The sequence below is a fragment of the Tenebrio molitor genome, chromosome 3, assembly GCF_963966145.1.
Source record: "Tenebrio molitor chromosome 3, icTenMoli1.1, whole genome shotgun sequence".
Lineage (NCBI taxonomy): Eukaryota > Metazoa > Arthropoda > Insecta > Coleoptera > Tenebrionidae > Tenebrio > Tenebrio molitor.
The window spans coordinates 1,575,167-1,602,152 of NC_091048.1; the positions used below are offsets into that span (position 1 = coordinate 1,575,167).

At 32.0% G+C, this 26,986-nt stretch overlaps 1 protein-coding gene across 1 annotated transcript in view; it reads right to left on the bottom strand.

The window, feature by feature from the left end:
- LOC138125304 (UNC93-like protein) overlaps window positions 1–24,376 on the bottom strand; it is a 99,874-nt gene extending 75,498 nt beyond the window's left edge. The window contains exon 1 of the mRNA XM_069040556.1: window positions 24,185–24,376. Coding sequence (XP_068896657.1) covers window positions 24,185–24,228 — 44 coding nt within the window. The 5' untranslated portion in view covers window positions 24,229–24,376. The remainder of the gene's footprint in view (window positions 1–24,184) is intronic.
- Between the last annotated feature and the right edge of the window lie 2,610 nt (window positions 24,377–26,986).

Below are 26,986 nucleotides of genomic sequence, written 5' to 3' on the forward strand. Positions count from 1 at the left end.
GTTCGACGAGTTTTTCGCGGGAAATTGCCGATCATGGTGCTATAAATTAAGATACATTGAGGCGATTTTCCCCAAATAATCCAACTTTTGCTGTTCGTGTAGATAAATGTTTTATCAATTTGTCGTTACACCTGTGGCGTTTTTACCCAATCAGTTTTTAATATGTTGCCACAGGACTAGAAAAAACTAGACAGGATGAGTTTTTATTAGTCATGTCGTGCACAAAATAATAAATAGTCTGATTAATGTTTTAGAACTTTGGAACAAGATATGTAACTACTTCAGTTCTTAATTTTTATGAGTTACTACAAATTGATAATGATGCGAAAATCTCAGATAATTTTTATATTGTATTATTTGACGGTTTTTAAAAATAGTCTTTGAGCTTCCTTCAAATTTATCATTATCAGAATTGACATTTGTTTTTAGAATAAATCTATATATATACAACTGAATGTCTGTTTGTATATTTTGTATGCAAATCTACAGTTTTACTCCGATCTTGATGAAATTTTGTACACTTGATCTTCAAAACAAGAAGAAAATTACTGTCTACTTTAATTTTACAAAAACCAACCCCTACTACCATTTTCAACCCTGTTAAGAAAAAAAGACAGTTTTTTCGAGTTGGAAATACCCTCACCTTCGCCGCTTCACCCCTATTTCATCCTCTGAGTATATTGTCACCTTCGCCGCTTGACACCCACAAAAAGCAACCCCTATTATCATTTTTAAGCCTGTTAAGCACAAAAACAGTTTTTTCGAGTTGGAAATCGCGTTTGCATGATATGTTCAAGTGTCATAGTTACATTTGGTTGTTTATAAAAGTAGCAATTTCGCAAAATGTGTTTGAATGATTGTGTTTTACCGGAAGATATCTTAAATGAAGCAGAACAAGCTTCAAATAGCTTAATACCGGAAAAATCAAAAGGCAGGTATCTGAAATCAAACGAGACAATCAAAAAATAGGAGGATCTAAATAAGGTTACAACTGAAAATAAAAGTGTTATGTTGGCGTATTTTCATGAATTGGTAAGTGATCAATGATCATAGTGTTAGTTTCTTATCGTATTGATCTTTTTGTTTATATAGTCGAAGAAAAAAGTAGTCTACAGTAAAGTTTTAATTATTCTTCGTAAAAAGACAAACTTCATATTGAAATTTCTGGGTTTAGTTTGGTGTTTCTGCTATTTCTCTATTTTTCTGCATATTGATTTAAATGAGTCAGACAATAATGTTAATGTTTACACAAGCTACTTTGTAGGTGGTCAGAGCTGCAAACCGCAATTTTTTGTTTTTTCCGTCTTTTTCTTTAATCACCAGTTTACTTTAAAATATTTCCATTTTTCTGCATCACGATCTTTCTATAGCAAATGATTGTTTTAAAAATATAAGACAAGTTTCACTTTTGTAAAAGATGTTTTTGTACTAATTAATTAATTGGTAACACTTCCAACGGAATTAATTAACAAATCACTGCTGAAAGTTATTTATTTATGTAAAAAGTTAGAGGCTTGGCGAGCTTTGCGAACTTTGTAATTGTCATTAGCAGCATAATCTTTTGATCACAGTTGCGGGAGCTTTTTTCAATGTTCAATCAGTAAGATTCCTCCATATTCCAAAACACCGTCGCCATCAGCGATGAATTCTGCGTTCTTGTCTTTTTTGGCGGTGGAGATCCCTTGTGGACCCACCCCATGGATTCTTGTTTTCTCGGTGGATCCCAGTGATACCCCCACGTTTCATCACCTGTCATAATTTTAGAAAAAAGCTCTTCGTCGTCAGACAAAGCCCCCAAGATTTGTTCGCAAATATGTTGCCCACAGAGTTTTTGTTCGGGATTAAGCAATTTCGGAATCCAACGTCCTAAATCTTCGTGCAAAATGTTTTACACCGTAGCTTCCGATATTCCTAAAGTCCATTCAAAAATCAAAAAACCACTACCTCTTGCTTTAGGTTGGTAAAATTTAAAAAACGATCGTCACTTGTTTTCGTCATGGCTAGGTAAATACTTAATATAAGAATCTCTCCTCCTATACTTAGTACTATAAAAACGTTTTATGCACGATTATATTATAATTTGACAATTATGCACACATTTTCTTGACATAAACGTCTCTTTGTGGCCCAGGAGCCACATTATGCTCGTGGGCCATAAAGAAATGTCAAATAAAAGTAAAAAAAATGTTGGGGAAATTCCGAAAGAAATTTCCACTTACCTTAAACTACCTAATCCTGAATTACATACTGGACACTCATTTCTGCCGCTTTCTCAACATCGTTCATCATTTCGTTAATGAATTTACAAAAATTTATAACCGAAAATTTGCAACTGGCAAAATGGCGACGGTTGTTTTCACTGTTTCCAAGGTTACGCGCAAAACTAAAAATTTGACGGGAGCACTACTCGATGCGAACATCCGTGATGTGGGCAGACATTTATTTATTAATTTTTGTGAAATGTTAAGGTTTTAGGCCTTAATCGCACATAACACATACACTGACGCCTTCACAATAATATGTCATAAGTGACAAATATTTTAAAGAATTTAAAAATGCTATATACGTCATTTGACAGACATTGGTTAACCTCAAAGTTAGAAGTATGATTTGCATTAATGAAACATTAAATAAAATGACAGTGCCGTCAAATGAGTGACGACAATTTTTTTGTCCGTCAATATACTGCGGGCGTGAACTGACTTTTATGGCCTTCAGCGTGTTTTTAGCCCTCGTTGTCACTCGGGCACAAAATCACACCTCAGGCCATAAAAGCCCTCTTACGCCCTTAATACATAAATAACTAAATATTAGAGTGGATTGTCAAACTCAAGGTCGCTTAAAACTTATAATTGAACTGTAGGTACAATTGCAGACACGGAACCTTGGCCACAACTGACATTTAACTGACAAATATGTTTGAACTGGCATTCATTGAATAGGTATAACCCAACTTTTTACTCGATAAGTGACTTTTAATAATTGTCATTCATTAATGACACTAATGATTGGTTTACATCATTTTTTTAGAAATGTCTAAAAAATGTTGGCCAAGATTCCGTGTCCGGATAGCAGGTAAAGTCCATTCAAAAATCAAAAAACCACCAACGTCGCATTTTCCTCGATAATTACTATCGGCAACGCTGTCTAGTGTCAAATTTGATGAGACTTGTAATTTTGAGGTTAAATGTTTATTAAGTGCCTTGTTAAGTGTCTTGTTTTTCTGGGCATGTTTAAGTAAAAATAATAAGAATCAATAAATAAATGAAATGTGCTGCTAATAAAACAATATGAACGAAATTCAAAGCAATTGAATTTTATTTTGAATCAAATAAGTGTCATAATTTATAATTTATAGTTACCAACATAGTATGAAAAAATATCTACCTAGGGTTTTTTAAATTTTACCACCCTAAAGCAACAGGTGGCGGTTTTTTGATTTTTGAATGGACTTTACGTTAGTGAGATCTGTCATAAATTCCAAATGCCTTATAAGCGCGCCTAGTTACATACTTTTGCTGGTAGTGCCAACACTGCCAACTTAACAAGTCCCCAATCCACATTTATAAAGTTTCGGCTATACCTATATTGTAAAAAAAAACCGGTTTTGTGTGCTGGTATAAGAGAATAGATATTAGATAGGTAGATAAAAAAAAATTAGAAGTACTTTCTTGGAATTCCAAATTGAGATGTGCGGTTAAATTCTCCGAACGTAAAAAATGTCATGTCAAATACTTTTCCTTTTGTCATGAGATAAATCCAAAGTCGAGTCGTGAATTGATACATACAAATGTAGCCTTCAAATCTACTGTCAAGTGTGTCAGATAAGAAAATAATTTAATGGAAATTTTCTTTTTATACTTTATAGGTTATGTCACACTATACCTACTAAAGTCATAAAACAAACGGTTACCCATAAAGGCTTTGATCCCGGTCTGTAAACGAGCCGAGAATGCATTTGAAGACGAAACTCCAGTCATGCGAATTCTTGTTGCACCGTCTCTGACACGACTGCATCATAAATTTACTTTGTAGGGGAATTTGCATTTCAGGTTAGAAAGACGTATCAAAAGAATACGTGGTCTGACAGCCAAACTGGATCCGATTAACCAACTTCAAACGTTGAGAATTGCCATTAGTGTTCAACTGGGCTTACACACGTTACCGATAAGTTGTGCTTGGATATGCAAAAATGCAAAAAGAAGAGCAACTGGTTTGACCAGTTGGGACTTTCGCAGTGATTCACGGACTGGCCTTCGACCAACCGTTGTCATTCCTAGATGTATCATATTTTTAAGCTACAGTACAACACTTTTAAACAATAATGATCCAATTAAATTAAATCCAGATTCTCCTTTTTGCCAAATTCAAAGGAAACCACAACAACGAAATTTCTGCTTTTCAGCTTTGGCTTTGGATGATAAATATCAGAAAGTTTTTAACTTCCTTATGGCTCGACAGTCGGCAAAAAGGGTCATCAGCCGTCCCCTTTACATACAAATAAAACGATCAATATCTGTACAACCACCTGTTACTTAAAAGCTTGAAGTGCTTATCTATGTGTCGCTGCTTAGTTCGCGATCCCCCAAAGATTCTTATCTTCGCGTTAAAAATTACACATATTAAGTTTATGCCAAGTTGGGGAGGTAGTTGCGGCGAGATTCTATCGTTTTCGGTATTCCACGAGAAACGGAAAGTTTCCCGATTATGTAACATTCAAATCAAACGAATAACTTCTCAGTCCAACTCCACTGTCGCTTCGGAAGTTGATGTTCTTAAGAAACATTCAAGAAGACAACTCCTTTCATCAAATTAATCACAGTCTATCTGCAGAAGTTGGCACGCCAGTTCCATGTTCAGGCGTAGTCCTTTTATCGCTCGTTCTTTTTTGTTTTCGATTCCTGGAGCGTCGACTGGAGAAGATTTGGATCCGTAATTGGACACCTCAATGCCGATGAAGACTTTTCATATTTAATTATCCAGAGTTGCTTTTGTAAAAGCACAAGAAATTATTACCACTGTTGGAAATTTTTTTTCGCTTACTTGAACAAATCGTTTTGTTTTTGTGTGTGTGTCAGCTACGAACGTGCCTTATTTGCGGTTGTAATTTTCTTGGATAATAATGTAATATTCAATTCGTATTGCATAAGAAATTATTTTTCAGGCCAAAAAACCCATGCTTTTTAAATTGTGTAATTGTCTAATTTACTTTTTGTACGGCAAAATATTTTCAGATAAGAGAAAACTAAATTCTGTTTCCGCAAGTGCGCACGGGATAGACAACTTTGGATTAAAGCGACTCTAGGTCAAGGTCGCGTGGTCACTTGATTCAAGGTTGCCATATCAGAGTATTAATTCTTTTATCTTCGTAGCGGAAGAATTAATGTCATCAAATTCTACTATTGCAGAAAATTAAAATTTAGAAAATGTGAGAAACAGCAAATTTAAAAGAAATTAAGAAAGAAAAGACATTTTATTTCTTCATAGAAATGACTAAATGTCGTTCAAAATTATATTTTTATTATGAAGTAGAAGACAGAAACATTTTGTCAAGAAGTACAAGACTGTTTTGTTTTGCTTAATAGCTTTTGCTTTAAATTCTAATTTGCTTTATTTAATATATTCACGGTTAATAAAGTTTGAAATTATTTTTCAAGAGAAATTAATTTGTCTTGAATTGTTGTCTCATAATGTAAGGTGAAGGATTTGACAGTTTTTTGTGTATAAAAAGTAGTAACTCAAAAATTAAAAAAATCTGATTTGTGTTGCTAAAAAAAGTGAGCAATTAGTTAAAGACTGTACTAACCAGCTTTGGTAAAAAGATGACGGACACTGAGAGAGGAGAGAAACAAAAATCCTGCTAAATGTGTAAGCATCGTTTTGATTAGTTGGTTAAAGTGTTTAAATGTAAGAATAAATGAATTTGTTATAACAGATAAATTAAATGATTTCTTTAAATTGTTAAAGAAACGGCTGCAACCAGTAATACACGGCTGCAAATATGTGTTATATCACCACTTGCTCTTTTATTTCTTGAAAACATGCTGTTACGTTATGTGACACAAATAACACAATAACATTTAACTGTTACGTACGCGAATCGAAGACTCATTCACATAAATCAATTTTGGAAATATTCTTTGGAGAACCGAGTTCATAAAATCGGTAACATATGTTTCTTATACAAAGAAGAAACTAAGATAAGACATCAAGAGCAATAAATCAATGTGTAAGGGAACAAATTGAGAAAAAAATTAGGCAAAAAGAGCAACAACAGAGCCGAGCTGAGTGCTTGAAACAAAGGTTTTTACTTTTTTGCTTGTTAATGTGTTTATTAATTCATTTTTATTTTTTGTGAGTAACCAACGGTTTTGTTGTCATCAGTTCTGCAAATAAAATGAATTAAATAAGAAAATGTTTTAAATCTCGTATTAAATTTTTAATTATCTAAACCACAGCCATCCTTATGGACCGGGTTTATTACAGTTGTGGAATAATTAGACTCCCTGGGACTGGTTTTATTAATTAGTCTGTGGGTTTTATCCAGCTTTGTGCATTAACTTCTGAAATGTTTTTTGTTTATCAAAATGTCAAAAGTCGTATTCACCATTAATTTTCAAGTGGATTACTGTAAACGAAATTTTTTTTGTTTATCTTTGTTTTACACAATTTTGGTGTTTTAATGGAATTTTTGAAATACAGAGACAAGTGTAATTTAAAACAATTTTTTTCAAGCAACATTATGTATAATAGTATATTATATATTGAGGGAGAGAAATGCATGATTTTTCCTAAGGTGCAGTTTGTAGCCAGAGGGCGAAGCCCGAGGGCTACAAAGCACCGAGGGAAAAATGAGCATTCTCTCCAGAAGTATATATACTATTTTTTTCACGGTAGGGAGTAGAAACAGCACAAAAATCTCAAATTTTAAGAATAAAAAAATGATGACAAATGAGTTGTCATCTTTCGATGAATTTAATGGAATTAGTAGTTGCCTTGACAACACAATTAGATTTTTGTTACAACAGTCAAAAAAAAATGAAAACTCCCATTAGATTTTTGTCACAACTGTCAAAAAATGAAAACTCCCTAGGGAGCAAGTATTTGCAAATATTTGCTCCCTAGGGAGAAAATGCTCTACTTCTGTCACGATGTTGACATCCGAAAAGTTGATTTCTACTCCCGATCGTGAAAAAATAATATTCTACGACAAAACGAGACAGGAAACTTATAATGCCAGGTATACCAACAAAAAAGAAGAAAGATAAAATTTAAGATCAACATCATTTAGCTTCAAGAGAGAGCACTTGAGAGAAGAAAAAAAAAGAGTGTGTGCTTAAGGCTCGCGTTTACCTGAGTTTAAAACGGTCGAAAAAGTGGATTTTCGATCACGTTTTTTGAGAAAACAGTACGAGATGAACGTTTTCTCTCTTTACTACATAAATTATGAACATTTCTATTAGTGAACTATGAAGAGAAAAATATAATTTTGTTTTGACGAATTTGTTGAAAAACCACAAATAAAATGCTCTGCTTGGAAGCTGTGTAGGCAAAATGAAAAGAGATATCGAAAATATCTCACGTCATTCACTAGATATTGTTATGAATGTGACGCAGACGAAAAGTGGTGTTTCCTACTTGAATATTAGTTGAAAAAAACGAAAAAAATGAAGTCATTTCTCAACGTTAAAATTTCACGTTGTAGACAACCAACCCTACATGCTACCTGAGCTAACAGCTTACGGAAAGGGGACTATACAAGGGTACAAATTACATCGGCATATCACCCATTTTAATATTATGCAAATCTCTATCCTTTTTTTTACGTGCAATAATAATTTCCAGTAATAATACACCATGAAATAAGCACAATTTTTTCCTTTATTTCATGTGAAAATTCACGATTTAAAATATTTTATTTTATACTGTCCGGTAGATGTTCGATTACATTATCCATTTGAGTCCGGTAGGTTAGTTATAACAGACTGTTTTATTTATACAAATCAAATCTGACATTGAAAAGTGCAAAAGTCGAAAAATATTCACGTGAGTGCTTCGAAATGATCGAGTTGTAATACGAAAGTTGATTAGCAACCACGAATGTCATTTTTTAAAATGGTTGCAAGTTACTCGTCAGAAGTTGACGACTCATGTTGACATTTGATATAAAAATAAAAAATGTGACACTAGTATTCGCCGTTGTCTTAAAAATTAAAAAAAAAACATTTGAAGGACAATAAAAAATTATCGAAAAATTATCGCTGTAATTCAAAAAATAAAGCCTTACGATTGGTCGAAAATGATGATGAATGAAATAATCACATATTATATCCCAAGTGCAAAATTTTTTATCGGAAATTTTGTTGCTAATGAACGAAAACATCCATAAATGAGGTCAGAAGACCAATTATTAGCAAATAAGAGCACGAGACGAAGTCCTTTTTATTTAAAATATTTAAATTAAAAAAAATCAGGTACCGGCATTTTTTATCAGATTATTGCACATGTGCATTTTAGAGAAATTTTATCGGGTTATTTTTTGTTTTTTCGTTTTGATTGGTCAATATTTGTCACGCAATTGGTTGCTAAACACATGAAGGAAATACTCATTGTAAAAAAACAATAGCAACGGCCATTACCACAGGAAAAAAGATTATGCGATTTTCACAAAATACATAATATGATTTTTTATTTTTGCAATAAAATTATGATACAGAATAGACTTCTAGTATGAAATAATAGTATACTATTACTATTACATGAGCAAGTACAGAATAAGTAAAGAATAAAAATCGTTACTTGCGAGTACATAATACCGGGTGGGGCATCGTATACGCGCACGCCAGAAATCGCGACTTCTAATTAAATAAAATTGGCGAAATTTTATATACCTGACTAATTACTGATAAGGTATATTTGAGAATTTTTTAATTTTTTTTTGTTAATAAACAGTAACAGTTTTATTAGTTTTCTGAAATTAACTGTTAATTTACCTATAAAGTTTTTACACTAAATGAATCTGTATATGCTAGACCATCAAACCCTGGTGGCACAATTACAAATTTTGACTTGGTTAGCTAAATAATTCGCTTTTTTATTTAAACGTAAACCAGACGGGTGATTTACGGCACAATGGTATAATTTCCCAACAAAGGTATAGCCGACCGTTTTAAACATTTTTGTCATAAAATTGACAGTTTCCATTGTCACCTAAATTTACGACAGCACAAGTAGCTGGTCATAAATAAAAATGATTTTGAAAGTTGAAATGTAAAACTGCGTTTAATTCAAAATCTAATTGGTATTTTTTTCCGTAGATTTCGTAAATAATTGTAGGAAGTGAATCTGGGTAGGTTAGTATAAAAATCAGAATTTGACTTTTTGGTTGAAATTTACATTTTAATTTTTTGTGGCTTTGATTGTAAGTGAAAAATTATCAAAAAATTATGAAATGTACCTTACCAATAGCCAGGTAAGTCTGAAAAATTTCGACAATTTTATTTAATTAGAAGTCGCGATTTCTCGCGTGCGCGTATACGATGCCCCACCCGGTATAATCCTATACTTTATCTATAGCAAATTTTTTTGACTAATAAACCGATAATATTCAATTATTCACCGAAGGGACACAAGATGAAACCAACCGTTTCATTGTAATTTTACCTTAAAAATACTTTACCATAAGGGTCATTTTTGTCTCATTCATAATTCTTGACAAATCAGGTAGAAACTCCGAACTAATATTCATTCCCTCATCTGCAGGGATTAAATGCAGATTTAATCGTAATGGTGAATGTTATAGTTTTATTAGTCGGACCTTCAAAGTCAGAAAAATGTCCTATACGATCAAATTGTAGGTATATTATGTACCTACAAAAAAATACTAAAACAAATTTTTAGCTCAATATTTTTAATTTTTAAAAATTTTATGTTCCTTTTGTTAAAAAAAAAAATCGGGAGAATTACAAAGGAAAGTCGGAAAATTAGGGCAAACTTAATTAATTTTTTTTTTTTTGTTCGGTTTGTTTTTGTTCCCGGGATGGAAATAACTCAATTGAAAAAATGTTTTTGGAAAATTTGGAGAAAAATCTGGAAAAACGTATTCCAGCCTAAATTAAAATTACATCCGTTTTTACTTTTCTGTAGTTTCGCGATCTGTCCAACAAATGTAATTATTTTATTTCTATACCAATTTATTTCGCTATCGGATTGTTCACTTGAACATCGATCTTGCAATCGAAATGTAAATAAAACACCTTGAGATTCATTGTTATTTCAAATTTAATGAAAGAAAATAAATCATCATCACAAACTAATTTACTGAAATTTGGATTGGACAAGACAACGTCTGTCGGGTCAGCTAATAAATAATAAAATGGAATGAAACAACAGTTTGCAGTGCAGCCAATTCAGATTTGGCATTGTAGGACTTGTCTTTCCAACACAAAATTTTATCTCCGTATTTAGGTACCGAACAGGACAGGATCGTAATCCTCTACCCCCTACTGAGCGTCTGTGACTAATTCAAGGTACCTGCGTCTCTCGGTTTGTTTGACCCGTTTGACCAAAATATAAATTTGTAAATAGAGGACCCACTGTACATCAAGTTCGAAATTTCTTTCAGGTAAACGCGAGCCTTAAGACCACACGACAGAAGTGAAAACTTCTATGACGCTCGTTATTGATTTTAAATAATAGGTAGGTGTGTATTCTATAAATTATATTATTATGGATGATAGTACTTGGAGGAATAAGGAGCAAGGCATAAATAATTAATATTATTTAAATCCAATACTGTTTTTAAATAAACATCAACAATCTGTATTTTTCAATAGAAACTGCAAATACGTCCGCTTTTAGAGGTTACACTCTGGCAAAATTTGTGAGGTTAGGTTTGGATGTTTAAGTTTTATTTTCTTGAAGATGATATTGAACACAACACAAGTTTTCGTAGCAATACCAATACCCTGTATTCTGATAATTTGTCCATTTTCCTCTTCACATTTTGCTACACAAATTTTTCCAATAGATGAATTGTTGAAGCCATATAATTGATAATTAGGTAGGTACGTATTAAATCCTACATTCATCTGTAAACTTACAATATTTGTCGTGTCTTTATCGTTTATATTATATAAAAATATACAGGGTATTTCAGGAGTGATAATAAGCCTGACGGAATAATACATTTAACCCACAATACATTTTAAGAAAAAGCCGGACATTTTAATGACAGTAGCCAGCTTTTTTCGGAAATACGAGTATAGTGTGGGTTGCATTTTAAATTACGTCAGGCTTATTATCACTCGTGAAATACCTGTATATATATACAGTTACTCCTGCAGCTCTGCACTGAGGTCAGTCAGGTCACAACACAGCGTACAATGAAAATTTTAAATTGACAAGTAACGCACAGTTGACTGTTTTTCGCTCGCTCCGCTAAAAAAACTCGACTCCCTTGATTTTAGCTTGCCGTGTCGTGCTGCGAACGATTTTCCGATTTTAGCTTGTGCTGCGAACGATTTTACTGTGTCGCATGAAACTAATCACTGCCCGGGAATAAAATGTATGTGGCGCACCTAAAGAAGTATTCCAATAAATTCTGTTGAGAGGGAATTTTGAATTGAAATGTCCTTTAATTTTATTTATTTGTTCATCCTCTCATCACATTTATGTATTAACATTCCGTCATAAAGGACTTTTACAATTCAACATGAAATTGCAATGCCTTGGATATTGCAGTTGATTTTATGAATGCATTGGATGCCTGAACGAATTGTTGTTGTGGTGCCAAGACTCTTCGAAACCTTCAACAATAACACTAAAGAGAAATCTTCTGTCGGCGTCCCAAACGCAGCACACCCCTAAAAAATAATTCGATAATTTTTTCGGTGCAGTTCTCGACTTTCTCCCCTTTCAAAGCAAGACAAATATTCTCGAACAAGTTTTCGCACGATCGTGTTAACGCCGTTATTTTCGATGTTTGCTTTTGTTCCACCGATATGATTAGCCTTTGAGGAGGGTAGACAATGTCGCTGGAAATTGTTTATCGCTCCAACAGCGACCGTTTTATTATCGAAAGAGAGGAATCGAATTGTGTCCATTCGTTCCGAATCATCCGAATACCGTCATATTTACGGCACAGACGTGAAAATTGTGATGCGATAAAAGGAAACATCGCCAAAAATTGCGCCGCCGAAGGGTCAATAGACCCAGATTCGAATGGACCGGAAGTATCGATCCGGGTTTTTAATTTGTCGAAGGGTGGTTTGGAAGAACTGTGAGTAAACAGGGTTGTAAATGATATTTGTGTGTTGGTGATTTGTGGGGTTGGAGGAAATTAATTATTCAAAATCTGTTAAATGCAAAAACAGTTTTCAAAAAAAGTATTGATGGACGAATCACGTCAGAATTCGCAGATACAAAAATAAAAAATATCTAATAATAGTAGATTATGTCATTAAGAGTAGAAGTGAGTCTTTTTGATATCTGTACTATGTAAATGAAACTACTTTCGTTTTTTTATCAATCATACAGGGTGTCTTAAAATTATCGTATTCCGAGTTTGGGGCTTAGTAGGGGACACCTTGTTGACAAGTAAAAATGTTTTAAGAAAACGAATGTCAACCATTTATATTTTTTATTTGAAGAAAACATGATGAAAAGTTTGAACCTTCAGACCCATATATCTTTGTAAAGACCCCCCCTATATTTTTTAATTTATTTTTTCGAGATTCCTGAGATTTTTCCCTACAAGACCCCCGACTTGGAATACGTTAATTTTGCGACACCCTGTATAATTTAATTTAATTAAAATATATTAAAATTCCAAACGTATACCATCAATTAATTTTGTATCACGTCAGTTGGATTTTGAAAAGGGAAATAAATAAATGTATTTGGTCGTAATGAATAGAACATAAAAAAATTACGTTGTTTAATTAATGCCACTCGCATTTAACCTATTTGCAACAATTCGATTTACTGGAAAATTTATAACGACAAATAAACACCATCCATTTATCCACTTTGACATAATTTGTATAATTTTCCTCCAACGATTTATCAAATAATTCAATTTGCAACAAGTAAAAAAATAATATAATAAATCATTTAATTGCAGCTCTGTACCAATTAATTTACTGAAAAACTTACCTGGTTGAACAAATAATGTTCTTCATCACAAATGTCAACTGACGCAAAAATGCAAATTCCTACTAATAAAGCTGTAATATTGATAAATTAATATTAAAAAAATGTCTTATTTTGTTATGATAAGGATAACATGTTCGCAACCTTTATTATGTTGACTTTTGCCTGATTTGACCAAAATGAGGGGAGCAATTACGATGTACGAGGGTAGTTCAATATTTATTGTGCCTAAAGTGGAAAGTATAATAAACATACAGGATGATTTTGAAAGTTGTGCAGATATTTTAATCACGAACTACTGGCTTCATGTAGAACTCGGAAAAAATGTTATGTCAAAAAATAAAATGACAAACGTACACCAGTGCGGTTTCTTTGTTTTAAAGCATATTTCCTATAGGTTACTTCGCATTGGCGTACATTTTATAAAACATGATATAACAAGGGTGTATTTTTAAAATGTGCCGAAATTTTACCTACGAGGTTGTAGGACAACGTAAAAAACTAAAAGCAATTTAAAAAAATTGTAGCTCAAAAAATAAATGTCTTTTTATTTTTTGACATAGAATTTTTTAAATATTTTTTCCGAGTTCTACATGAAGCCAGTAGCTCGTGATTAAAATATCTGCACAACTTTCAAAATCACCCTGTATATATTTTTTCAAGGACATTAAAGCGTCTCACCATCATCTTACTCAAACGTATTGGTGTCTTAAGTAACCACGTGGGAAAGCAAAATTATTGAATCGTTTTTAAATCGTTTTCTTACCCTTTGGAAGCAATAAATTATGAACCACCTTCGTATACATTTCAATCTCTGCTTACTTGTTTAGATGAAGAGATATTGATAATAAATAAAAACAAAAACACACAAAACATAAACGGTGAAAAGAGCTTGAAACTTGATGGAAAATCTTTTGATTGTCTAATAATAATAATAATGCAAAGCTCGTTGAAATTCCACTCGGTGATGCACCGCAATGCTTTGGATTCCTTGGAAAAGCTCCAAGCTGAAAGAATTCTCTTTTCTTTTGCAATAGAAGAGTTACTTTATAAATGTCCATAACATCGGCAGCGCCCTGACCCTAGGTGCAGACGCTTATGGCAATATTCCAGCAATAAATCAAATTATTTATTCCAACTCCCAGACAGTTAACAAAAACTCTAATGCTCAAAAGGCATTGTTCTCAGTTTTCGAATAATTTTTTTTTAAATAGTAGGTACTAGACTGGAAACTGTAAAAAGTAGAAAAAATCGTTTAAAAACTTTCTCGTAGGCCAGTCACGAGCGAGAGAATTTAACAAAAGAATTCAAACACATCTTTGTACTGTGAACATTCAATTTGATGAAGTTATCGAGCTTTTATTTGACTTCTCCGATAACTTCTTCAGAATCTCGTTTCCACCCATCTGTAAATAAAACTAGATGTCGCTTGTATTGCACGCAAAAAACAAATTCGTTTATTAAAAATCACAACAATAACACTTTTGAATCGTTACAAAATGATTTAAATCGACATATTTGAACTGGGTCGACACATTTCAATAAATAATTACCTGGTAATGTAACGCGCACTGGTCCAATTACCGTCAATCGCACCAAGTTTATTTTGTGAAACAGATTTGCCGATATAACTTTGGACGTTTCATTTTTACGTCGTGTACCAGCAATAAATTTAATTTTATGGAAGAGACGTCGTTACCGCGGCAATTCTCACTTTACTCGATGTGTTTAAAGCAGAAGTAAATCTAAACAGTGCATTAAATGAAAATAGAGTCGAAGTTTGTAAAGTAAATTCAGCGGAATGAAGTGCAGGAATAAGCTTTCTTGCAAAAAATCTAATTGGTTGTTTTGGGGTCCAACTATTTTAATAGCTAGAAGAGAATGTGGTGCTCACTCTTGGAATGTTCTTAGTTGGTAGCTAAAGGTGATGAGACCACCTATTCTAATTAAGAGAAGATTCTTATTTTGAAAGTGTTTAAAATTCAACAAGAATAAATAATATACAGGGTATCTCACGAGTGATAATGAGCCAGGCAGAATTGAAAATGTAACCCACAATACATTTCCAAAGTTAACGTGACTATTTTAAATATCGTATTGTTTTAAATTATGAATCCATGATGGCTTTGCTTCTAATTATTTTATTTGTCACAGCTGACATTTACGAAAAACTTAAAATACGACGATTAAAATGTATTCGAACCACGAGAAGACAAACATGTTCTTGATTTATGGCGAATGTAATAAAAATGATTTTGCCGTTGCGCATTTACGCAGACAATAAACGTTTCCCCAAAAACTCTTCGTTTTTTCACAATTTCATTTAACCAAGCCAATAACGTTTTTGTCAAAATTTACGAAACTGCACAGATAACTATGTTTTATGTTTCATAAATAAATGATAAATAAAAGATTTGTCTTATTGAAATGAAAACAACTAGTGCAAGTAACATGTAAAAATACCTGAGTGTTTAATAAGCAGAACGAGACATAAATGATTAATGAATGCAGTTTATGTCGTATTTTGCTACTTAATTAAACTATTAGAGATCTTTATTGATAATCATTGAAGGTAATCCCAATCGAGATCAAATCTATTTATATCAAATAAACCGTCATAAAATTTTATAGATAGTGCTTTAATAATTATAGGCAAAGGATTTAAACCTTGAGAGATTATATAATGTGGTTAAAAATAAAGTAATTAGAGCTGCGTATCACGTAATATAGAATGTTTAATGATTAATAACAAATTGGTGGATAATTTAACAAAACATTTTTAAATAGTTTATCATCAAAAAACTTTTTATACATGTAAAAAGTGTTAAATTGAAATTAAAAATTTCATATGCTTCTGAAATGTTGGTTGCATAATTAACGTGTTGTGGTTAAGATGCCGTGGTTTTCCCCCTCTTTTTACATAACCTCATGTTGATCACACCTTTATTTGTTGCGATAAATGACAAAATGTAATTTATATTATTTCTCTAATTCTTTTAACGGTTTCTGGGGTACGCATTGATGGTCGTTCACTTCCACTCTTTAATCACTTCTTGTTTAACGAAATATTTGTCAGTTGATGAAGCTACGTCATACGTTAACGGAAACAACAGGAAACGCAATGTCATATGATCGGGTTTGTTTTTTTTTAATGCACGTTGTTCGTCAATATGTAGGAAATAAACTGGGTTTGCCTCTTCAAAATACAAACCTGGTAATTTTCTTGCGAATTGTTAAGAAAATCTTAGGCCTGTCTGAATGTTCAGTTGTTTAAAAAACATTGGCATTGATTTAAAACGTTCTCATATTTATGTATTCTTGATCTTCACACAAAACGAACAGGGAATAGAATAAAAAATATCTTGGTTCAATAATATTTAAAATTTTTATTTTTCTGGATTGAGCAAAAATGTCAAGAACATGACAAATGCACACAAAATGCAAATACATGTTTTTATAATATTCTACACAATTGAATAATAAAATAAATCTTCCCTAAATTGAAAATGTATTTTATTAGGAATTAGTCTTAAAAGTGTTAAAATATTTTTTTAAATACGGTTTCCCATTTTTCTGTTTTAACATTTTATTTTCACTGTTACTCAACGACTTACCTTGGACATTTATATCATTAATATTAAAAAACGTTATACTAAAGTCATGTCTGCAATAAATTGTGTGTTGCATACTTCATTAAAAATCACGAAAATGCAACATTGAATGTCGGTTTGTGTTAATTAATCCGTTTGATTTATCACAAGGACAAAGTGGTTATTTGTTTTTTTCAAGAGAATCCTTCCAAGTTCACACGCTTTAAACATTTACAACTCCAATATAAAATTTTATCCGGGTTATTGTGCGTTTTACGAACGAAAATTTATATGTTTACATTTTGCGGTACATCGGTCTTCGCTTATCTGTTGTAAAAAATCGACGTATGTGGTACAGTATACATTTTGCGCTGCATTAATATACATCGGATTTATCTTTACGCACAAACATAAAAAAGTGTGTTTTCTGAAATCACGGTTTATTACCGACGTATCATGTTTTACAACAACTGTGTAAAAAGAGATGCTTTTTTAATTTTTCGACAGTCATTTAAAAATGTGTATTGGACCTCCAAATTGTGGTTTATGGTTGCAAAGATATGCTAGAGTGGACAACCATGTTCCCTGTTAAATTATAAAATTTGTTTCAATTCCAATAATTTAAAATAAGTGATGAATGGCATTATTTAAGTCAGGTCTATATTCTGCTACTTTTTAAAGTAGATTGATGAATTTAAACAGAAAACTTTAATTGTACTATACTGTATAGTTACTTCGCAAAATCAGTGCAAGATCTTAAAAACAGAAGAGAGATCATCACTATGTATTTGATTTAGGTGAAGGATCACTTTTAAATTGTGAAATTTAACCATTTAACAGCTGCTGAAAGCAGCATTCTTACCTTTCGCGTGTTTTGTTAGTTGTTTGCTTAACAGTTTACAATTATTTAAAATTATTTTCGAATTACAGTCGGTTGCAAAAAATTCGAGTACCTAGGTACATCATAAAAATCAAGAGCACTGAATTTTCTTATTTTTAGCACATGTAAATCAGGATTTTCTGACTTTTAATGGCATACTTTTTCAAATAGGTTATGTTTGACGCAAGGAATGTCATTATGTCTGACGTAAGAAATGAACAGTTTTGACATTTTGCATCAAAATTGACAAGAAGGATGAACTAAACTATAGGAAATTTGATGTACTCAATTTTTTTGCAACCGACTGTACATATAACAAAAACAATTGTTTTATTTAAAAAAAAAAACAATAATTTTTACAACTCGCAATCGTGATGTGGAATTTTGTACTTTTGAAGCAAATGTTTACTTGACCGCTATTATTTCAGTGTGTTCTTCGACATAAATTAAACATTTTGACAAATTTTATTTAGTAAACACGTACACTGTAACAAAAAATTAACTCTTCGTTTTGGTTAATTTGTTTTTCCTACCTACCTATATAGAGTAAAAAAAACTGTTAACATTTTTAAATTGAATTACATATATCCTTGAAAAAATTAGGTCATAGTTCCTGTTTATTGACAGTAGGTATAAAAAAATAGTTATTATTTCTGGTAACGTACAGAACAAATTTATTTGGAGAAAATATTTAAGATTCCATCACCATCCCAACACGGTTGAAGGTTGTGGTTTTTTGACGTAAGCGTTTCAATGAAATCAAAGAGGTCAATAGTATATTGTATATCAAGAGTTGAAAATGAAAGATTTCACACGAGTTTGCAGAATTGAGCCACAAGCCGTAGGCGCGTGGCTTAAGCAAACGAGTGTGAAATCGAATTTTCAACACGTGGTATACACGATATTTTTCCGACCACCACAAAAAAAACGCTAATATTCGGCATCCCTTCAAACTTCAAATATCATTCGACAGAGCTGCGGACAAAATAATGATGCCGTTGCGCGGAGATAGACATCGTTAATCATCGGCCCGTGTACAATATAAAAACACACAGCTGTCGGCCAATCAGATTTCTCAAATTTTCCATTGTACACGGTTAGGCTGTTCGTTCGTGTTCGTGTTGAAATCGTTTGCAATTTTAAATTTTCACTAAGGAAAAACCGTGTGAAATGTGCCATATTTCACAGTGGTCATCTGAAAATTATTTTTTTTTTCACATTTTACCTATAATGAAGATGAAGCTGTCTCATTAGAGATAAATAATATTAATAATAAATAATTAATCGTAGATACTAAATGAGTAATAAAATGAGTAAAATTGTATCAAAGGGAGGACTTTATAAAAACCTAATCAAGAAAAAAATATTGGTGTCGGAAAATGAATGTTCTTTGAGGTTAGAATAACAAAATGTTTTAATTAAATGAACATTTTCTCTTTTTGTAAAGTTCAGAGGTATTATCTGTTTTTAAAAGTTATCGACCGTCATTACAAAGAGTTTCTTTTTTTGTTAACGAAAATTTGTTGCGTAAAAATTTGACGAGAAAAACGGCAACATTTTGTGATTTAAATTAAAGGCGGCCTTAAAGCGGCCTTACACCTGCAACATTTTTTAGTAATGACCGGCAACATTACTAAAAAATGTTGCAGGCAACATATTGCCAATTGCTGCCTTGGTGTAACGGTTTTAGGAAACATATTTCTGCAAGATAACAGTGCTTGAGCTGTTAAAATAGAAAATTATTTGCAAGAAAAAAACTTTGGGTACAATTCGACTAGATAATTTTGTGTCTGGATTATTTTTTATGTATTCAAAATTCTCACTCACATACAGGGTGTTTTCGAAGTTGAGGCGTTCCTTTTAACATGTGATAGTATGCGTTGTTCTAAAGAATTTTAGCCAAAATCACCTTAGTAAAATGTGTACGGCAATGAAGATACAATAAGTTAATTTTTTTGAAATTTTTGAATCCGGTCCTGCTCAAATTTGCGCTGATTTGTTAGAAATTGGAATTGACAAAAAAAATCAAATGAGCATGGACGTTAATCAAAGCTACTGTCAGAGTTGTCATCTAATTAGTTGAAATGGCTTTATTATTAGGAAAATAATGAGCTCACAGATATGTTGCAAATGCATGGGCAATGTTATCACGTTATCAGAATGCATCTGTAGCGTCCAGAGAGTATTGCAAAGCGATTTCCGGAAAGACACCATTCTGGGTCAGGTTAGTTATTAATCTAGGACAGCGGAGAAATGGACAGGACCGGACTTAAAATTTTAGAAAACAATAAAAATATACAATTAATTATCTTCGTTAATACAAACATTTTACTAAGAAGATTTAGGCTAAAATTGTTAAGAATAATGTGTAGTACCTCGTGTTACAAGGAACGCGTCAACTTCGAGAATACCCTGTATAATTTTGCATCTCTCATTTATAATAAATATAATGTACCTACTATTATTTCCCATTTTTGGGAACTCCATTTCACACTTTAGTAGTATTTTCCCTTGAGCAACTTTTAATTAATTTGCTACAAAAGTAAAGAAAATACAAAACAAATTTCTGGTAAAATACTTGGCATTGCTATATTATTGTTTTATCACTTTCATTACTGTATTTACTAAGTTTAAGGAACTAATTTTAAATGTGCACACTCCAATATGGTGAGGAGCTTTTGACCTTTAGGTATGTACTTACTTAATTTACCCAACAGCAGTAGAAAATTGTGTTTGTGGACACACACTTCCCTCTTGCAAAGAAAAGTATGTCTTTATACACATGTTGCATAAGTAACTATCTATTAATGAGTGCAGAATATAGCCTAAGGGTACGTTTATGTTGGAGCTACAATGAGCGATAATAGCTGCGACAAGAGCGAACTGCCATGGTTTTCAAATGGCAATTCGCTCTTATCGCCGTTTTTATCGCTCATCGCAGCTCCAACATAAACGTTGCCTTAGGGAGTCCGTTTCCAAGGGTCGCGAGTTCGATTCCGACTCAGGGCGAAATTAAAAAAAAAAGGCTATATTCTATCTCGTCATTCGGAAGTCACGTTAAGCCATTGGTTCCGGTCTATTGAATTGATCATCATGCCCCTCATAGATTTGTAAACCAGTCCTAGACTGTGAAACAAATTAAAAAAAAAATAATAAACACAATTTTATTTTTTGTCTAGAGTACTTACCTACAATTACATGAAAAACTATATATCTATTGAGAACAAATTTTGATCAATAATAATCCCTCCACTATCCAATTGTGTTTCCCTAAAGGAAAATATTTGTTTTAGTTAGAAGTATTTGTTTGCTATTGTTTTTTTAATTGAACAATAGCTACATTTTCCACATTTTTTTATATCTTGTACTTATATTTCTATTAATTTTGCTACGATTTTAAGAAATGTATTATTACATATATATAATTAATCAAGAAATTATAAAAAACACATATGCGGTTTGCAATCGACCATTGATAAATGTAGGATTTGCGGAACTGAAGGGGAAACCATTGAACACATCATTTCTTCTTGCACCGTTTTGGCTCAAAGCGAATATAAGAAACGTCATGATATATTAAATATAAATTGATTTGTTTGATTTTTTTTTGTTCGCAAATGATTTTGCTGTCTTTGATACTTTAATGCCGCAAGCTATACCAATAGATGCTTTCATCATCTAACAATAAGATTATAATCCACTTGACCATGTCGTTAAACCTTGGGTGAGATAAAAGTAGTACTCAGTAAAGTGATCCGGTATTTTTATTTTTAGATAACTATTAACAATATTGCTTTTACTGTTGTTCTATATTTTTCTTGCGATTTCGCAATTATTGTTATTCTTGTTAATATCAATTTTGCTTGGACATTTTTATAATTACATACTTTCAACTGACTTTAATTTTTATGTATTACCAATGACATGGCGCAGACTTTGCAAAATTAATGGGTCAATCATAAAGTGAGACTGATAACGAGTCGCAAAAATATTTTCATGGTAGTATTTCTAGTTTGTAAATGATTTAAACGCAGGAATGCATAATATTAGAATTAACTTGGGTGGCGTACCTCATAAAAAAAGCACGCTAGAGCTCACACGCTTTTGCAAATATAAAATTAATTTGTGTGGAATAAATTATTATATAAAAGTGAATAATTAACGCTTTTAAGTTTATATCTAGTGAATGAAACATTTTATTTATTGATATTAGATGTTAATAAACAACCATTATTTACAAAAATAAATAATAACAACACCAGCGATGCTTTTAATTCTTAAATAACATAAAGAACTATTTTCTACAAATAACTTAAAAATAATTTTTGTTATGTAGGTACATAACGAAGGATTTAATTTGTCATTTAGAAACCTTGTAAAATGTAACAAATTTAAAATAAAAATAAATCGTTTCTACCTATTTGAAAAATTTCAAAAATTAAATTTAAAAATTAACAATTTTTATTATGAATAACGATTTGAGTAATTCCAAGTTTTAAACGTTCGATACCACATTCAACATTTCCTAAATCGACTATAATATTAAGGTGTAAAGATGCAAAATAGAAGAAATATTATTTAAAAAAAAACGCTTTACTAAGCATAATGATGAATAAATTACAAACCCAAAATAATTGTCTTTCGCTCACGGTCATAGTCTTCGATTGTCACTTCAGTGTGACAAACGTTACTTTAACGCACTAGTGGCAAACTATTTTTTTTCCGCACCAACATAAAAGAAACTTTTTAAAATAATAATCAAATAGAAATTTATGAAATCTTTCAGACTTATTAATAACAAAAAGCGTTGTTTGCAAACAAACAGGAATAACAAATCCCATCGCCTTAGTAATTTCTTAGATGGAGAACCTGACGGACTTGGAGAGTTTATAGAATTCATTACTCAAGGAAATAATAAATATTGAAATATTTAAAAAATATATTAGTGTTGGAAGAGAGAAAATTTTATTTGATTGTATTACACTTGTTTTACAAATTGTCATACCCGTGCCTTAAACATGCACATTTCGCACTAGTATCAAAAATAGCTACATATATTAAAAAATTGCAACCTATGACGAATTATGTAATCAGGTTAAGTATAAAATGGATGACTAGGTGTTGTTAGGAGATATTTAATTTTGTCATTTACGTTTTGGGCTCCTGGGGCCGTCATCAGGTATTTTGTAATGTTTATTAACCGTATTAATGTATTTTGAAACTTTCTCTTTTTTATGTTCTTTTACAATGTCAAAGTCTAAATTAGTAACTAATTAGTAACTAATAAAGCTCTTCCTTTACACACAGTGTTTATGTTTAATAAAATATTTTAGATTTTACGTTCTAACATTTTTTTTTAAACGAAGTAATCAATATATAAATGTCAATCAGCTAATTTTTGTCACAAACAAATGTTCATTTACTCAACTTCTTACGAATATTTTTGTTGTTTTGTCCCCGTCTCGATTAAAAATATGTAAGTATGTATGAATATTGTTTACTGTTAAAAACATTTTTGCAAAACAGTTTGAATTTCCAGTAAAGTACTGATAACGTTACAATCGTGTCATATATGCAAGTATTTTGCAACGCTATCAACGGTTGAGGTCCTCGCCTTCGGCTCGGACGCCCAACTGCCGTACTGGTGATTAAATGCACTATTTTGCTCACTTGCATTGAAAATAGCTATTTATTTTTTTGTACAATGCTTTTTTTCAAATAAAACAACAAGTTCTCAATATCCTGGGTTTCTGTTTTTTGACAAGTTTCCTAAGTAAAGTGCAACAGGAAATTGCACTGATATCAAAGCATTTCGCTGCCGAAATAATTAATTGCACTAAACTGTCATATACCGCAATCTACTCTGCGTCCGTTGCACACTTCCATATTTACATGCACAAACCTGACAATAAAATTTCGCAAACACCTGATCTATGATATTTGCATATTAATGGTGCACATGCACCATGATTTTCCCATCAAGATGCAGCAGCACTTTGGTAAGGTCAACGCAACTACTTAGTCGATTCACGATCCATCACCAACGTCATCATTAACACCCGGAAGACCAACACGTGTAATGGATCTAAGTGCATCAATTATGGTTAAAAATTGATTAGCTACATTACTTTAACTAATAACAGTTTATTTGCATTTCGTGAATTGATTATGCAAGAGCGATCAATCTGACCAGTGAAGGTGAAACAATTAGGAAAAATTGTCGATTTCCAACGTGATGGTCAAATCTTGGCATTTGCTTCGAGGACTTGAAATCAATGATTAATTCTATTAATAACAATTGGGATTAAATTTTGAATGGTCGAGGTTGACAAAAATGTTTCAAAAAAAAATATACTGCAGAGAAGTTGCAAATTGTTAATTTGTCGCCTGTAAAGTGTAATTTGTTACGGTCCTGATTTAATTTCGTCTAAACCACTTTCTCGGCATCTAATTGCGACAGGCTCCAAGGACGTTCATTGATCTACTTGCACAGATTTATTTACGAATTCGGAGAAACTATCAATGGGAATGAAGAAAATTTTTTGGAAAAAAATACACTTACAGGTCAACGGCTTTGTCGATTTTGTCCGAAATTGAGTAAACCATCTTGCACAAGAAGTCGTCAGGACACTTTGACAACTGTTATCACTCGCGAGACCACTGCGAGTGTCGACTTTTGTAATCAATCTAACTCTTGCGAGATGCACTGACACGAACTGAGTCTGATGTCCTTGCTGTCAATAGCTAAGTAGGATAATCTAATCTGAAGACTTATTATTATAAGATAATACCGTTCATTAGTTGTTGTGGAAGGACAATTTACCAACGAGTCCGTGCTTCTGCGCTGTTTACTTTTTTAATTTGCATTCCGAACTAGAATTTTAAATGGGGAAAAGATAAGCAGGTAGAAACGTTTCATTTTTATTCGTTTACATTTCGTACTCCTTGAGCAACTTTAACACTTTTGGAAAATTCTTTGAAGTTTGATTCCTAATGCGAGACATTCACCTGTGGCTGCGAATTTTATTTGATTAAGTGAAAACACAAATAACTTGTAATTATAAAACACACTCATCAATGGCCATAGATTGCAAGATTGTATTTTGTGCCAAGGTTCTGCAATTAAATTTATATTTGCCAATTTCCTGACTTCACCACATAAAGAGTTGGTAGGTAATGAAATCAGATATTTTTTTAAATGCTGTTTACTCTTAGGAAAGAAGGAAGTATAAGGTGTATAAGGATGGCATCAAAAATGGGTTTTATCGTTATTGCGGTAAATAAATAAATCTGCTCTAAATGCCTTGTCAGTGTAAATGTGGTGGAGAGGCAATAATGAAAAGTTTTCAAGATGTCACTTTGGATCTTATTGAATCGTTTCTTTCGTCATTTATCATTTAATCGGAGCTTTTTAATAATATTAAATTCATGGAAACATTCGAAAAACGAGAACGTAGACTGAGAATAAATAATATTTATTCTCTTTGAGTCAATGAACCACATTTTATCAAATTTAAAATTAAAACAATTTTTTCCTTATGCTTGGATTTTCTGGTAGAGGCCTTGGATTTTCTCACGGGCTATGAGTCATATCTGCGCAAACGACGAATATCGGTCTCAAGTAGACGCTACAAACCGACCGGAAAACATCGTCATTCGTTACGTTAGTTTCGTAAGTGGTCGATGTTTTCAGTTTTAATTTGCAGATTTTTCACTGGTTTGTCGCTTCGCCTTCCAAGGTCACAGCCCATGAGACAATCCAACACCTCTACACATATTTTTCTTTTCAGGGATTTTAGAAATAAATCATTGTCATTTTCCCTAAGCTGGAAAAATATAAATTGTTGACTTTTTTTAAGTCGTTATAGGTTATAAAATCAAGGGGGATTTTTTTTATAGCGAGACGTAAGATATGTCAAGGTATTTTGAAAAATATTTATAACGGGTGACTATTAAAATTTTCATTTAGGGTTGGCTATGGATCATTCTTTGTTTTCCGTTGCACCTTAGACACTGACAACTTTGACATTTCAATAAATGTTTTTTCTCTTAATCTGGTTATGTTTCAACTGTACTGACTGACATTTGTCGTTCGTTCTTGCGTGTGTCTAAAGTAACAGAAAAAATAAATATTCGTTCAAAGCCAACTCCAAGTGAAAATTTTAATAGTCACCCGTTATTTTACTTGATTCATTTCGTTTTACAAAATCTGATGAGTTGATAAACCGGGTTATTTGTTTTTGTTTTTAATTTGGCAATGTAAAAAGTCGTTCAACTATATTACGTAAACGGTTTGTCCTATCTAGTTTTTGTTGTTTTTCAGAACTGTTTTGTTTTTATAAAAAGTTTCCGATCCCAAATGAAATTGGACGATGTTTTGAGAAAATCTTCCTAAGCTGTCGCCAATCTCGGTAACTTCAAGTTTTGTTTTTTTTTTGTGTGATAATATTATCAGTCTTGTTTAAATACATGCTAATTTTATTCCATATGGCTTTAATTATTGAAATAAATTTCTTGTATTATCCAATAAAATGTATTTCTCTTATGTATAACACCGAAAGTGACATTTTTATAAATAAAAATTAGCATTTTCTTTGAGCTGAAAGCCACCTTGAAGGAATTTGTAAGACGACGTAAATTAATTTAAATGTAAATTTAATCATTTTTATTAAAATAGTTTCACGAAACTTTTTAATTTTCTCTTATTGTGTCTGTGTATATTCACTTTATAATTATGTAAAAAGTAGATCTACAAAACTGCATAATAAATTTGAAAATATTTAAAATTGTACATTATTATCATTCTTCCTTTGGATTTCATCACTTTTGATGTTTTTGAATATTTTTTTTCTCCACAGAATCTTAATCCACATGACTCAACTCTCAACCTCACTAGTTTCACTCAATTATTATCAGAAATCTTGAATCGTAGTAACCAACAAATTGATACTGATTAGTGACTTTTCAACCAAGGTAACAAATTCTAACTTGGTCTTTGTCGATTAAGCAATAATAAAGCATAGAGCAAAGTAGGAGATTTAGTGATTCTTTGAAATTACTAGTGATTGTACACATTCACTGATCCAATCGGTGAAAGTAAGAAATTGGTGTATAAGAGAATGTTGCACTCCTACATTTCCTAGTGAACGCGGAAAATCACAAATATTTTTCTATTTTACTTTTTACCAGTCCTGCACTTGCACGCAGTGTGTTTGATTAAAGTAACAATACTAATGTACAATATTAATCCATTTATGATCAAAAAAATTTCCTTTTTACTGAAACATCAATAATGACGTGTGTGATCTCCTGGAAAACAAGAGTTGTGCTTTAATAAATCCTGTTATTCGAGCGTTGTTTTGTT